The 16,952-nt window shown below is 45.3% G+C and overlaps 1 protein-coding gene across 1 annotated transcript in view; it reads left to right on the plus strand.

Annotated features, from left to right (window-relative positions):
* The window catches only part of MOB3C (MOB kinase activator 3C), a 55,787-nt gene that overhangs the window by 28,014 nt on the left and 10,821 nt on the right, over positions 1–16,952 (plus strand). Inside the window, exon 3 of the mRNA XM_032217374.1 lies at positions 13,787–13,989. Within this exon, the coding sequence (XP_032073265.1) occupies positions 13,787–13,989 (203 nt within the window). The remainder of the gene's footprint in view (positions 1–13,786; positions 13,990–16,952) is intronic.

Genomic DNA, 16,952 nt, shown 5'->3' on the forward strand with positions numbered 1-16,952 from the left:
ATACAGCAAAATTGCTTTTCAGATTTCCATGTTTAACACAGTAGGAAAAATAATAGCTAAAAATAATTTTTCCTTTAATAAACTTGACTAACCATGCATGGTCATTTGGTTGCAATTGAAGAAAAATTCAGAACTCAGCAGGATATTAATTTAATATTTTTCAGTTTACAAAGTGTTGCTTTATGTTTTTTAATATTCTAATCTTAATAAGTTATATAAAGGAGCACAGAACTCTACCTATCCATCAGGATATTTTTCCAAAAACTCAATTGAATTCAATACTTTATTTGGACAATGTGATTGTGTTATTAGACACACAAGGAATTTGTCTCTGATGCACAGGTTCTCAGTGTATATGCAAAGCAACATAATAACGATAATTCATCATTATAATAATACCAATAAGAGGGGAAACTAAAGAAGTAGGATAAATAATACTACAGCCATATTACATGGATAAATACATGGACATTAGATAGCACTGTAAAAATTAGGCAAAGTGATGGTCTGAGGGAAAAAATATCCCTGTGTTTAGTTGTTTTAGCATGCAGTGCCCTACAGTGCCATCTCGAGAGGCAGGAATTGAAAGTTTATATCCAGGATGTGAGGGCCCTGCAGATATCTTCTCAACCCTCCTTCTGCCCCAAGCAATTGATACAGATGCTCTGTGGACGGCAGGCTGGTTGAAGAGTATGAGGCGAGTTTGGTATGGCACAGGGATGTGCAGTCACTAGAGGCAAGGGAGGCGGGGCCTCACCAGTCTCCTCAGGAAAAAGAAAGAATTTTAAATAATTTTTTAAAAATAATTAAAGCCAAGATAGTTGCTACCAGATTCCAAGTCACAGTGGCTTGGTGTCTGCTTAGTGTTAACCAAAGCAGGAGGCGAGAGAACTCGGGGCCTCCTTTGCACAAGGAATTTTTCGCCTTCTAAAAGTTAAGAAAGAGTTAAAAGGCAAAAAAGTTCATATGCAAAAGAGGCACTAATTCTCCCGCCTCCTGATCTGGGAGCAGCGAATCATGTCTTCTTGTTGCAGTTGAGCACGCTTACGTTGGGCGGGTTATTTCGGAGGGCGCGCTTCAGAGGAGAGAGGAGTGGGGGAGAAGGAGGAGTTTCACTCTTCACCCCTCTCCAACCTTCCCAGGGTCCAGATTCCCTTCGCTGCAAGCCTTGCCGTCTCTTGCATCCCAAAGGTGGGTGGGTGTGGGAGCTTTGGTGGCCCCAATTCTTCTCTGGGGGGTGTGTCTCCTGGGGCTGCTGGCTAGATAGACTCCCGAGGACCGACCCCTTCCCTCTTGGCCCCCCTGTGGGTGGCTGGAAACGTCCGCACATTTCAGCCAGCCATAAAATGCTTAGCCGGGGGTTTCCTTACAAGAGCCAGGAGGGAGAAGCCCTCGCTTCTTTCTTGTGGAGACGGGCATTTTGCATCGCGGGAGCTGCTAAGCGTCTTTGCTGCTACTTAAAACAGCTGCTGCCCCCACCACCACCCCTCCTTCACCCGGCGGGGCGTTCCTGCCGCCTTGGGCCACTTTGCCGCGCGGCAGCTGCTTCTACAAGGAGGCACTGGGCCAGGAACGCCCCGCCGGGCGAAGGAGGGGCGGTGGCGGTGGCAGTGGCTGCCTTGTCTCGCAGCCGGGGCCGCCCCAGGCCGCCGGCCGCTGGCACGCGCTCCTGCGAGAGCCTCTGCGCAGTGCCGGGAGGCCGCGGAGAAGCTTCGCTCCGCTTCTCACTCAGCCTTCCCCCAGAGGTGATCCGGGACTTCCAGCGGCGGAGCCTGGAGAAGCAGCGGCCACAGGGGGGCAGCGGCATCGGGGGCAGCGGGGCACAGGCGGGCGGCGGCATCGGGGGCGGCGGGGCACTTTGCATCGTGGGAGCTGCCAAGCGCCTTTGCTGCAGACCCGGGAAGTTGGTGGCTCCCGCGATGCAAATTCACCCCCCCCACCCCCAAGGCTGACCGCTGCCCCACTGAGCTGCTTCGCAAAAGGATGCCCAGCTGAGCCTCACCAGGCATAAACCTCACCGCACGTCACTGGTATGGCAGGATAAGCCAGCAAGTGTAAGACTGAGTTTGAAAACAGCCCATGTCTGTATTGAGGCTGCAGAGAAAAATACTGAATAAAAAAAATTCCTAATACATCCCTCTAGGTGAGACAGTTCTGCAGCATTTGTGACTGCTCCATTCTAAGCAGTCGATTTCTTTCAGGCACATGACCTAGAGTTGAGCAGAGCATGTGCACGCACACACACATGCACACACACACACACACTTGCCAGTGTGCATATAATACAAAGATAGTACTGTACTTCTCTGCACAGAATACAGATGAATTTTATGACTAGTGCTTGTAAACAGGTGGGAAGAATTCAGAGATGGTATTCTATTTTCTTCACTACTGGTTCGGTAGTGGGATTGCTCCCCCCGTGTGCTCGCTTTGGTCACACATGGCACGCCTAGGCATGCATAGAACCTTCTGCACATGTGCAGAAGGTCCTTGATGACATCAGGGTGGGTGGACAGAGCCTCGTGCCGCTGCCACTATGGGTTCGCCGTGAACTGGTAGCATACCGCCTCTGGAACAATTTCAGAAGCCATCCTAGTCTGCATGCTTCCCTTACTTTGTTTCAGCTTTTAGTTGTGAGAGTAGTTAGGTAGAAAGCTGTGCAAGATGTATCTTTAATCACTGCATTAGGGTTTTAAAAAGAAGGGCAGAGGATTTTCATTAGAAGAGTTTCATTAGTAAGAAGCAATGATTTTCACTTATCTTTTTTCTTCGGTTGCCTTGATGCCAAAAAAACCCCAAGCTTCACTTACGGTAGCTTTAAGGCAAGCTAATGGGAGCTCTTCTTTTAGAGTTCTGACCAGAGGTGGTATTCTGCAGGTTCTGACTGGTTCTGGAGAAGTTCTGGTAGCGGAAATTTTGAGTAGTTCGGAGAACCCGTAAATACCACCTCTGACTGGCCACGCCATGTATTTTCTGCCTCCTGAGTCCCAGCTGATCAGGAGGAAATGGGGATTTTGCAGTATCCTTCCCCCAGGAGTGGGGAGGGAATGGAGATTTTAAAGTAGCCTTCCCCTTCCCATGCCTACCAAGCCACACCCACCAAGCCATGCCATTCCCACCAAGCCACACACACAGAACTTGTAGTAGAAAATTTTGAATCCCACCACTGGTTCTGGCAGCTGATTAGAAAGGGCAGAGGAGGAAAAGATTTTCCCTGTATTGCTTTCCTAAAGAATCCATCTCCATGCTTGCTTTTAATTAAAAACCTGAATATTCATGCTTGAATTACACTGCCAAAATCTTAAAACACTCTAGCTAAAACGCACCACCATTTCAGTTTGATACTGCATAGCAATGGTGGGATTCAAATAATTTAACAACCGGTTCTCTGCCCTAATGACCAGTTGGGTAAGTGTGGCTCGGCCGTGTGGCCGTGGCCAACTCAATGTCACTTAAGTCAATGGATGCTTTGCCTTAGTTGTTACAATGTAATAAGGGTTAACCAGAGAGGCAGTTTCTGTAAGCAGGGCAATAAAGATGAGGCTAGAAACAATACCAGAATGTTTCTTCCTGCCTTTCATACAGGATTAGTCCTGTAAAGTGGGAAAAAACACAAAAAGAGATTTCTTCCAACAACTGGTTCTCCGAACTGCTTAGAAAGTTAACAACTGGTTCTCCTGAATAGGTGCGAACTGGCTGAATCCCACCACTGCTGCATAGAGTTAACTTTTGAATCCCATGGTTTCTTTGTCTCTGCTTCATTGGTTACTTTATTACTGTATGACAGCCTGTATTTACAAGCAGATACTTTACTATCAAAAAACCAAAAGCTTGGTAGAACTTATAAGTACTGGTATATGGTATATGTAGCTATCCTGCTTTTGTGTTTTAAAAAAAGATATTTCTCAATTACAAACCCAGGAGTTAAGATACGGTGAGGTAAAGTCTTTAGAAAGCAGCACAAACCATAATTTTTATAACCAAGGCAATGCAGAGCAGCCTTTGAAAAGGCTTTTTATGTAAGCTAAAATTTGCTGGAAGGCTACATAGTTTTGGCTTGTCCCAAGATAATACGTGGCTGAATTGTTTGTGTAAACAATGCTTCAAAACAAGTACTTAACAACTCTCCTGTGCCATTTTAGCACATTTAACTTTCTAGCTATGCTACATTTCATTTTTAGAAAGCAACGTTTTAAACTTGTACTCTCAAGAGGAAAAGAAAAACTTTTTGGCACTATTCTCATAAGCCAGAGAATGTAGGATTTGCCTTTCCAAGCTATTTGTATATCCTTCAATGGACTCAATGGATTCAATGGACATCCTGAGTCTCAAACTAGCAAACATACTTGAACCTAAGTTGCAGTGAAAACAACATTGGTATATGGTTAATGTAAGGTTGTATATCATAAAAAGTAGAAAACTCGGTTAATTAATAACTCATCATTTACTAGAAGCGAGCAATATAACTGTATGTACAACAATTTTCATATCGGCAAACTTAGACAGCAATTAAACTCCAAATAACCTGGCAATAGCATTTGAGAATTTCTTGTAAGTTACACAACTGAGTCTCCTGAGTACTGTTATACAGCATTCTCTGCCAGAACAGTTGGCTGCCAGGAAGCAAGGTAGCAAGGCCGTAGTGGCGCAATCCGGTCGAGGGTCTCCGATGCTGCCGAATACCAGGCAGCAGCCAGAGTCTCTACCGGACTGTGGGCGAGAGTATCAGGAATAACCCCAAGCTCCGTCTGGAACCTCAAAGGGTCCATAAGTCGCCTGGGGCGGAACCACTTGGTCGGTTCCTCCTCCCTACAGTGGGGGTTTGGTCTTCGGAAGTCAAGCCTCAGTAGGCAGTGGTCTGACCACGACAGGGGTATGATCTCATTACCCCTCAGACCAAGATCACAAGTCCACTGCTCCGAGAGGAATACGAGGTCGAGCGTGTGACCCGCAGAGTGAGTTGGGCCCCGAATTATCTGGGTCAAGCCCATGGCTGTCATGGAAGCCATGAACTCCTGCGCCCCATCCGAGTGTTCACCGAGCGTAGGCAAATTGAAATCCCCCAGGACCATAAGCCTGGGGAACTCAATTGCCAGCTCGGCTACCAACTCGAGGAGCGAGGGGAGGGCTGCTGCAACGCTGTTGGGAGGCAGGTACGTTAGCAGCAAGCCCACTTGACCCTTGAGGTCCAGCTTCACCAGCAGGGACTCACACCCGACAAGCTTCGGAGCAGGGATCCTACGAGGAACCAAAGACTCCCGAATAACAATAGCCACACCCCCACCCCTTCCCTGAGCTCTCGGCTGATGAAGCACCTGAAATCCTTCTGGGCACATCTCTACGAGGGGGACTCCTCCCTCCGGGCCCAGCCAGGTTTCAGTAATACATGCCAGGTCTGCCCCCTCGTCTAAAATTAAGTCCCGGACGAGGGGAGCCTTGTGAACAACAGACCTGGCATTTAGCGACAACAGCCGGAGACCAGGGTCCTGATTACTCGCGCCATCTGGCCTCGGAGTGGGACTCATAGGGCCGGAAGGAGGGATCGCTGTGACATAGCGAACCCTCCTTCCCCGGTAATGGCCAGCCCTAAAGTCCCCGCCATATCTGCCCCTCCCCGTTATGACCGTAATGCTCCGGCCCACTCCCGTGTCCGTGGTTCCCCCAACCACACCTATAGCTCCCACATTCCCGGACAGGCCTTCCGAATCAGACACACTCATTCGTTCACTCAGACAATCCCCACGTGATAATTAAAAACACACAGATACAACAATATAGGATAATAAAAGTGGGAGCATTCACTCACTCACATGCAATCTCATACACTCATCATACCAATTTAAGATTAAATTAAAATTTTAAAAATTAAAAATTAAAAATTGCGCAGCGTGCAAAGAGCGTATGAGGCTTATATAAAGGTCTTAATTGTCTTAATCTTCTCTTCTGCAAGTCTGGTGAGAGTTCTGGTAAGAGTTCCGTAAGTTCAATGGGGGGGAGCAGTCCAGAAAGGGGTGTTCCGTCCCTCTCCCTTCCTCCACGTCCCAAAAGCTGTGCCCACAGTCGGAAGAAGTTCCTTTGAGAGGGCTGAGATGACATCTCTGGGCCTCCGTAGATGATAGTAGACACACTAGGTGGCCAGATTGTAGGTCCAGACATCCAGCTACTATAAATAAGGGGGGCCAGGTGGCAGAAAAGGCCCCATAGCCGTGAAATAAACCACTCGGGACAGGCCACCCGAAAAGAAGGCCAGTTCAAATGGGGCGGAGGGGGGGGCATCCAAAAGGGCCGCAAAGGCAGCAAAGACAGCTGCCTGATCTCGTCCAGTGCCTTGCCAGGCTAGCCCCTTCTCTAGGATAGTCTAAAGTTCGTATAGCATAAGAGTGCAAACAGAGATTATCAAAAGGAGCCGAGGGCGCCGCGTTTCGCAAGCCGGCAGAGCCGATGGAACAGGGGGGGGCGCTTAAAGAGGCAGCGGTAGCAGCAAACAAACCGACTGCCCAGCTTCCTCCAGCGCCGCTTCAGATCACCTACCGCCTCCCCAGGATTAAAATCACAACCGCCAAACACCTTCCGAGGCTCCTCATGGTCGACGGAGGAAACGGGGCGAAAATTGTGAAGAGATGCCAGCGTGGACGGCGCCATCAGCGCGCCGCCGCCATGATCTTGGTTTGTGCCGCCGAATGCCGTTGGGAGTGCTGCGGGTGATTTCCTGGCCCGGGGGCTGCCCAGCCGCGACAACTCTTCGAATAGACAATAATTCGGGTGCTCCAAATGTCGCTCTCCCACTGGGGCTCCCTCCTGCATAATCTCAAGCCAGGTCGTTGGTATCTTTTGTGTGTTTTTCCGCTCACCCAGACCGGAGAGAAGAAGTTAGCGGCCATTCGCCTCGCACATGCGCACAAAAATTTTAAGTGAATTTTGCCCCACTTTACGACCTTTCTTGCCATAGTTGTTGTTAACTGAATCCCTGGCATTGTTAAATTAATAACAGAGTTGTTAAATGAATCTGGCGTCCCCATTGACTTTGCTAAATAAACTGTTGTTAAGTCGAGGACTACCTGTATTACAGCATTAGATGGCAGTAAAGAGATACAGAAAGTTCTAAATGTTCTGTCACCTGGTGGGCATCTTATGCTTCATAGCTCTATTTTGAAAGAATGTGTTTAACTATTTGATTAACTGTATCATCAAAGCCCATAAAATGGTAATGGTATCTCCCGGAGGTATAAAAATGTACTCTGTACTATGAAGCACTCCCTCCACCCCGCTATCTTCAAAATATTTGCAAATTGAGACTGCATACTAAAAAGCAGAGACATCACCCTGCCAACAAAAGTGTGTATAGTCAAGGCTATGGTTTTCCCAATTGCAATGGATGGCTGTGGAAGTTCGACCATGCTGAGTGCCATAGAAGTGAGACCTTTGAACTATGGTGCTGGAGAAGACTCTGTGAGTCCCTTGGACTGCAAGGTGATCAAACCGGTCAGTCCTAGAGGAGATCATCCCTGAGTGCTCTTTAGAAGGCCAGATCCTGAAGATGAAACTCAAATACTTTGGCCACCTAATGAGAAGGAAGGATGCACTGGAGAAGCTGGGAAGGATTGAGGGCAAAAGAAGAAAGAGACAACAGAGAATGAGGTGGCTGGATGGAGTCACCGAAGCAGTAGGCTTGAGCTTAAATGGACTCCAGAGGATGGTAGAGGACAGGAAGGTCTGGAGGGATGTTGTCCATGGGGTCACAATGGGTCAGGCACGACTTCACAACTAACAACAACAACAAAGATGAATCACTCTAATTATTTTTAACCTCTACCACTCATAAACTTTACAATTACAGTGAAAGACATAAACAAAATGATGCTTGAAGTATAAGCTACAATCCCTGTGATTTCCAGGTAAAACTAAATCTAGGTGGGCAAAATCCTTCTGCATGACACCTTTACCTCTACTGATCATCATGGGTCTTGTTCTGACCCCCACCTTGTTCATTCAGAAACGACAGCCAAACAAAGCTTGCAAAGGAATGTTTTTATCAGTCCCAGTTCAGGCTGGCTGCAAGCCCAAAATAAACACAGATAAAAGGCTCTGGCAAAAGTCTTCACTCAAACTAATATAAAACAGAATTACATAAATCAACACACTTATCCAAGTGCTTCTTCTCGATGATTGCAAACAAATAGAGACTTGACCAGAACAGGAACGGAATGGAAGGAACAAACGTTGCCTTCTGCAACTAGAGCGTGGCACCATCAGTCTTTTATCTGCAGGAGGAGATCCTTAACGAGCCACAGCTGCTTGTTATCCTCTCCTGTGAGCATCCTGAAACCACTCACAGGAGGTTTCTGTGTCAGAGTCTGATAGCAGCTCCAAAGGCTCCTACCGAGCGACAACACTATCCCTCACCGCAGGGCCCTTCCCCCGGGTCTGACGGTCTGGATGCGGTCGGGATGGGTTGTCCGTATGATAAGCTCGCAATCATCTCCTGTGTTTCCTCCTTTGTTCCTTATGCTGAGTAACCCTCAGCATTTATGCCTCCTTATATAACTCCCACATACCTTCAGGAACATTCCCCTTGATTCAATGCTCCCCCAGTATCCGTTGGCCACTACGTCTCTTCCCGCCCTGCATGGCGTCGACACCCCGTCCAGGGTCCTCCACCTTCTCCAAGGCCGACCCACCAGCCCCCGTACTGTTGGATTCTGGCGGCAGCTCCAATGGCTCCTGCCGGGCCCTAACACCCTGTCCAGGGTTCTCCATCTCCTCCAAGGCCAACCCACCAGCCCCCATACTGTCAGATTCTGGCGACAACTCTAACATCTCCTGCTGGGCCCTAACACCCTGTCCAGGGTCCTCCACCTCCTCCAAGGCCAACTCATAAGACCCCTTGCCATTGGAGTCTGGCAGCAGCTCCAACAACTCCTGCCAGTCCACAACACTATCCCCACCGCAGGGCCCATCCCCCGGTTCCGACACTCAGGATGCGGCCCAGAAGGGCGGGTGACAGCCTCCACGGAACACAGTCCAAGACACTGGTGCCCCGCTGGGATCCTAGAAACGAAGTCCTGTGCTGCGGGGACTGGGGTCGGCAAGGGCTTAATCTTGGAGAAGCCCTCCTCGTAGACCTGGCCCATTGGCACTGGACACATGACTCCACGCACTTCCGCACGTCATTTCTTAAATGGGGCCACCAAAACTTACGGGATACCAAGCGCAATGTCCGGAAAAAACCCCAATCTCTCGCTGCAGAAGTGCCATGAACCTGAGAGAGCACCTGTCTACGGATGTGCCCTGTGGGAACATAGAGCCGGCCCCGATATTTCAAAAGATCCCCCTCCAAAGTCCACGGGGAAGCCGGCCCTACTTCCGCCTTTCGTCGGTCCACCCATTCGTCACCCGGGTGCGCACCCCATATCAGAGACTGTATGCTCACGGGATGATAAACTGCAGCGCAGGATGCGATGGGTAGAACAGTCCAGGGTGGAAGCAAGTTCATAGGATCAGAGTTCTCCAATTTCCTAGGCAGGGCATCTGCCCTTGGATTCCACACACCACGAACGCATGCTACATTGTGCGAGCGGTGTATCAAAGCCGCACAAACGTGCCAGTTGTCTGACACGATAGTTCGTTGCTGAGGGATGGCCGCAGTCTGTGCAACCCTTCTATTCTTCTTGGGGCAACTCCACGCCAGGTATCCAGGATCCCCACAGTAGAAACACAACCCCTCAGTACGTCATCTGTCCATCTCTGTACGTGACACTCGAGGTCTGACAGCACCCAACTCCATGGGCTCCTCCCATTCCACTGCAGTCTCTTGATGAACTGGCACGCTAGTGGTCTCCTGGAATGCACGCCTCCGCCTCCGCCTCTGCAGCCGGGCGTCTATCCGGAGGCACAAGTGGACCAACGCGTCAAACGTCAGTGGCCTGTCCGCCCTCACCAGTTCATCTTGCAAGGCATCAGACAACCCGTCTTGGAAAGTGTCCATCAGAGCTGGTTCATTCCATGCTGAATCCTGGCTACGCAGCCTGAATTCACTCACATAGTCTTGCAATGAACCACTCCCCTGCTGCAGTGACTTAAGACGTCTGGTTGCTGTTCCCCCTTAATTGGATCCTCAAACATAAGCTTAAAGTATTGACAAAAACCCTGGAAGTCATCCAACAAGGGCTAGGCTGAGTTAACAAGGGGGTAGCCCAACGGGCAGCTGTGCCTGAGAGCAAACTAATAATAAATCACATCTTCGTCTGGTCAGTGGGAAAGTCTCCGCTCTCAAACTCAGGAACAGCTGGCATTGTCCCAGAAATGCGGCAAACATGGCCTGATTTCCATCAAATTTATCCGGCATAGCCACTGGGCACTTCCTCCTTGGCTGGGGGTGGGGGGTTTACAGATCTATGCAGCTGAGAAATTTGATCAGCCAATACTGTTATTTGCTGGGCCAGCCTGGCATTCTCAGCGTAAAGCTGCTCCATAATTATATGAATGGAGGTTTGTCTGGGCAAAAGTCAAACTATTCTGACCCCCACCTTGTTCATTCAGAAACGACAACCAAACAAAGCTTGCAAAGGAATGTTTTTATCAGTCCTGGCTCGGGCTGGCTGCAAGCCCAAAATAAACACAGATAAAAGGCTCTGGCAAAAGTCTTCACTCAAACTAATACAAAACAGAATTACATAAATCAACACACTTATCCAAGTGCTTCTTCTCGATGATTACAAACAAACAGAGACTTGACCAGAACAGGAACGGAACGGAACGGAAGGAACGAACGTTGATTTCTGCAACTAGGGCGTGGCACCATCAGTCTTTTATCTGCAGGAGGAGATCCTTAATGAGCCACAGCTGCTTGTTATTCTCTCCTGTGAGCATCCTGAAACCACTCACAGGAGGTTTCTGTGTCAGAGTCTGATAGCAGCTCCAAAGGCTCCTACCAAGCCACAACAGGTCTATATGGGCAAAAGTTTTGATTGCATAAAAAGATGGCTTCATTTATTCTTGAAGTATTGGGAGGTAACTGTCCAACACACTGTAGTTGTTCAGTCACTAAGCTAAGCCGATTTTTGCAACCCCATGGGTTGCAACACACCAGGCCTCTCTGTCCTCCACTGTCCCCTGGAGTTTGCCCCAAAGTCCACTGCACACTGATCTAGATAACTTCATATTCTTACATAGCTGTAATATGACAGTAATAAGGTTTATGATGTCAAGGTGCTTGTGGAACATTTATTCTGGTTAACCAAACAATTGCTACAATAGAAGAAGACCTTTCTCAAAGCATCCACTTTGTCACTGACATTACTGAAATTTTAGCACTGATTGTGAAGGAGGTGCAAACAGAATGCCACAACTGGTAGTTCACCAAAGCTTTTACTTGGCCACATTTGGTTACGAGGTAACTAAGACACTAAGGTGATCAGATTTTCAGATTGACCGGGGGGGGGGGGGGGGGGCTTGATTAAAAATTTTATACGGAGCAACCAAAATTTTCATACAACGCAAAAATAGTATTGTAATATATTTTTTTATTTCAACATAACTACAATTTACAAATATAAATTGTAACTGTTGCCAAACATCAAAATTTTGATCACGTGACCATGAGGATGCTGCAACGGTCGCTAAGTGTGAAAATGGTTGCTAAGTGTGAAAAATGGTCATCAGTCACTTTTTTCAATGCCATTGTAACTTTGGTCACTAAGCCCATTATACCACCTTTCTTGCCACAGTTCTTAAGTGAATAACTGCAGCTGATAAGTTAGTAACATAACTGAATCTGATTTCCCCATTTGACTTTGTCAAAAGGTGATTATATGACCCCAGGACACTGAAATCATCATAAATATCAATCTGTTGCCAAACTTCAAAATTTTGATCGCGTGACCATGAGGATGCTACAATAGTCGCTAAGTGTGAAAATGGTCGCTAAATGTGAAAAATGGTCATCAGTCACTTTTTTCAATGCCATTGTAACTTTGGTCACTATACCACCTTTCTTGCCACAGTTCTTAAGTGAATAACTGCAGCTGGTATTTTGTATTTTGGATAGAATCTTTTTTTAAATAGTCTAAGACAATTTAAAAAAAGATTCTATCCAAAATACAAAATACCAGCTGCAGTTATTCACTTAAGAACTGTGGCAAGAAAGGTGGTATAGTGACCAAAGTTACAATGGCATTGAAAAAAGTGACTGATGACCATTTTTCACACTTAGCGACCATTTTCACACTTAGCGACTATTGCAGCATCCTCATGGTCACGCGATCAAAATTTTGAAGTTTGGCAACAGATTGATATTTATAATGATTTCAGTGTCCTGGGGTCATATAATCACCTTTTGACAAAGTCAAATGGGGAAACCAGATTCACTTATGTTACTAACTTATCAGCTGCAGTTATTCACTTAAGAACTGTGGCAAGAAAGGTGGTATAATGGGCTTAGTGACCAAAGTTACAATGGCATTGAAAAAAGTGACTGATGACCATTTTTCACACTTAGCAACCATTTTCACACTTAGCGACCGTTGCAGCATCCTCATGGTCACGTGATCAAAATTTTGATGTTTGGCAACAGTTACAATTTATATTTGTAAATTGTAGTTATATTGAAATAAAAAAATGTTACAATACTATTTTTGCGTTGTATGAAAAATGTTGTTGCTCCGTATAAAATTTTTAATCAAGCCCCCACCCCCAGTCAAAGGTGTCCCTCTTTACTGAATATCTGGTCACCTTGCTTTTTAGGATGCTGTCTAATTTGCCATAGCTTTCTTCCCCAGGAGCAAGCATTTTTTAATTCCTTGGAATTGGGTATGTCTAGTTTAATGAAAAGAAGGACCGAGGTATTGTATTGTGGTTGCTGCAATTAATATACTTAATAACTCCATTTTTATTCTTTATTTTTTAATAATAATTTTCATAACAGTTGCTCCTGTTTTTGTAATTACTGTTTTATATTATTATTTTAGTGGATTGTTGTCACCCCTGAGAGTCATTTCTATTGAGATGTACACATTTGAACAATAAATATATTTATTTTCATATTTAAGGAAAGGCATCATCTATAAACTAAGCAAAGATGTAGCTTCCAAGATGTGCCCTTGGGATCTTGAAGTTGGTGGGAATCTACTCAGAGATTAATTGAGGAAAGCTTAATAACAGGGAGTTCTTAACTTAAATCCACACAGAATAAAACTATTTTAATAAATCCTATGCACAATAAATAAAATATTATTTTAAAATACATTAAAAAATAAAAGAAAAAAACCCACTTAGCAGCAGGCTTGCACTCCAAGTAAACCCAGAATGATGTAGATGTTAATACAAAGAACTGAGCAAATTGAAAAGGTGAAATTAGTCAGGGAAAAATGCCACCATTTTTCAGAGCAGTCCTCCAACCTCCGTGCCCCTCCCCTCCGGAAAATCCAGGAAGTAACCTCTCTAGCCATTTCGTGCAGCTCTATGGTACTAGATCATTTTTTTCCTTATAAAATGAGGTAAAAAAGGGGGGCGCGGGGGGGAGGTCCATTTTGTTGCTTTAACGTTTTAATATCTTCAATGAAAGTACTGAGACAGAGAGAGGGATTAGACAGGGTGTCTTTTGTCTTGCCCCGGTTAGGATTTCTTAAGCAAATCCACTGGGCTTTCAACATGAAGCCAGAAAGTGATCGGGACTTTTTTAAAATGCAGCGGGAAACGGGAAAAATTGTTATAAAGCGTGATTGTCACGCTGAAATCGGGATGTCTGGTCACCTTATAAGAAACTCTTGTTTGTTTGTCTGTTTTGCAGGTGTTCCTTTCCCCAAGAATTTCCAGCAGGTCTGCACAAAGATCCTAACACGCCTATTCAGGGTTTTCGTTCATGTTTATATCCACCACTTTGACAGCATCATCAGTATTGGTGCTGAAGCTCATGTCAACACTTGCTACAAGCACTTTTACTACTTCATCAATGAATTCAGTTTGGTTGATCAAAGAGAATTAGAACCACTGGTAAGAAACATCCTATCATCCTTCTTGCTTCTAAACCAAGGATGTCAAACTCAATTTCATTGAGGGCCACATCAGGGTTGTGTTTGACCTTGGGGGCCTGGGTGGGTGTGGCTGGGGGCCTGGGTGGGTGTGGTTGAGGGCCCTGGATGGGGCGTGGTTTGACATCATGTGGGTGGGGCACCTATAGTGGCCTGGGCAGAGCTGGAGAGGGATCCATTGTCTCCAGCAGAGGAAGACGAGACCTAGCCTCCAGAGGACCCTTGCCGTATGCTGGTGGCCAAGTGCAAAGGCAGGACTTTCCTTCCTTCCTTCCTTCCTTCCTTCCCTTCTATTCCTTTTCCTTTCCTCTTCATTCTCCCTTCTTCTTCCTTCCCCTCTTTCCTTCTTTTTCCTTCCTTGCTCTCTTCCTATCTTTTTCTTTGTCTTTCCTCTTTCCCTTTCTTGTCCCTTCTTGGATGCTCAAATGCATTCTCCTTTTGTTTGTTTTTTCCTTTTAGTTTGATTTGCTAGCCCTCTGCCAATGAAAATGGAGCCCTCCCAAGCTCCATTTTCACAGGCAGAAGCAACGCAGGCCAGTCCTTTGCTGTTTCCAGGACAGCCCCATAGGCCACAACTAAGCACCCCAGAGACCAGATCCAGCACCCTGGCCTTGAGTTTGACACCCTCTTTCCAAACAGTAAAGATTTCCTTTGGATGAAAGAATGCTGGAAAGAGCAGTTGTGCAGAAATAACACAGGGATCCTTTAGCTTATCGCTTTACAAGTTCCTAGTGATTAAGTCATGCACAATTAATCTACATAGACTCATGGTTTTTATGTTGCAAAGCCAAGGAAATAAATTAGGGAGACATTTGGGATGATGGTGGATAAGAACATACTTTTGAAACAAGACAAACTGATCCACAATAAAACAAAGACACCACCAAATCAGAAATCTCATCTACGCAACAACAACCTGCAACTCTAATTGAGTACCACCAAGGCATCTGTATTCCTATGTATTTTTTGTGGAGGGAACAGGGACTTAATAGGTTTCATTTTGCTTTAGAATTACATATAGGTAATTCAAGAACTGCACTAAAACTTCCCAGTTGTGTAGTTCCTAGGTGCCTTAAGTAATGCATGTGTGATAAGTCACAGGAGTAAAAAAAAAATATCCCCCTCAAGGTTCCACGCAGTGCGGCTTCACTTTTTATTTGTTAATGATTAGATTTATATGGTGTTTTTCATCCAAAAGCTCAAGGCAGCTTACAAAGGAACCTCTTTAATTTTATCCTCACAACATCAACCCTGTGTAATAGATTTAAAGAGAGTGACATCCCTCTGTTTAGAGGTAACCCAACAACTTGACATCTTATGCTTAACCATGCATTTTAAAACATTGTTTGTTGACTAAACCAAATTTGCTTAGCTTCACCCAGTGCAGGAGCCAAAAGCCATATCTTATGAACTTATGAATTTGCTGAGTTCATTTATTGCACTAAGTTGTAATATGATTTTTTAAGGTTTTCAATTTAGCAAGATGTATGAGCCTGGCTGCTTCAAATGGATTGTTTCACCTGAAATCTATTTTTTTTCTGATGAGGCATTTGCTGTTTGGGAGCAGTTTTGTAGATGAGGATATATATGCAGTGTTTCACATACATCAGAATAATTGCTGATCTTAAAAGGCAATTAAAACACAGGAAACCAATGAAGGTGGGAAGAAGGGGAAAAAAAACCTGTAATAACTTCCCTCCTTCCTGCTGTTTCCCTTAAGGCATAATAAGAGGAAGTTTCTCCACAAATACCCTTGTAAAGTGGCAGTAACCTGTGCTCAGTATTGTTGGCTGGCCAAATGAGAATTGTTTTTGTTCTTTGTACCATATTGTTCAAGCAATGGATTTTAAACAATTCTTGACACATATGAATTTGTTCTTTTGGTGATAAGATATGCACGGCTGCATCATGGCTTTAATTCCTCCTGCTTGTTCTCAGATTCAAAGTGAAATGTGATTCACAATATATCCATTGGCATCCATTCCTAAGCCCAGGGATACTGACATGATGAAGTGTGTGTCATGACATCATTGTGCAAGCTCAGCTCTTTTTGTATTTGCGATGTGATCACATACAAGAATTAAAGGAACACAATTCACCTCAAGACATTGTGATGAACATTGTATTGCTTGTTGTAGAGGAATGCTTAAATAACCTTGGAGTAGCAAAGATGAAATAAAAGATAACTCAGCTCTGGGGAAGGGAAGGTGTGAAAAAGAAACTCAAAATAATCCTGCCTTGAGCTTGATCGATGTTAAGACTATGCACAGAGAAAGTCTGGCAAGCTTTCACTTAAAATAAAGGTAAAAGTAAAAGGTTCCACTGTCCAGTAGTTTCTGACTCTAGGCGATGTTCATTTCCATTTCTTAGCCAAGGGTACCAGTGTTGTCTGAAGACATTTCCTAATTTGCTAAAGCACATGGAATGCTTCCCTCTGAAGTGGTACCTATTTATCTAGTTGCATTTGCATGTTTTCAAACTGTTAGGTAGGCAGGAGCTGGGGCAAATAACAAGATTCACCCCATCGCAAGCCACTCATGTCTTGAACCCAGGCTGTCGGCTCTAGCATCTTTAACCACTGAGCCACTGTGCCCCCTTCAGTTAGTATATCCTACTTGAATTAGTAACGTTCATGTAATCTTTGAATTGTTTCTAGCCTGGTTTATCTCAATGGGGTGCCTTCACCCTGAAGATCTTATGAGGATATCTGCTATAACACTGACAATAATACAACTTCAATATTGCAGTTGCAAAGCTCATTCCTTCTCTAAGATTATGGGGTGCAAGGTTACTGAAATACCTATAGCTAACATCAGCTTAAATGCTTTGACAAGAATAATACAATACAATACAATACAATACAATACAATACAATACAATACAATAGCAGAGTTGGAAGGGACCTTGGAGGTCTTCTAGTCCAAC

The sequence above is a fragment of the Thamnophis elegans genome, chromosome 5 (genome assembly GCF_009769535.1).
Source record: "Thamnophis elegans isolate rThaEle1 chromosome 5, rThaEle1.pri, whole genome shotgun sequence".
Classification (NCBI taxonomy): Eukaryota; Metazoa; Chordata; class Lepidosauria; order Squamata; family Colubridae; genus Thamnophis; species Thamnophis elegans.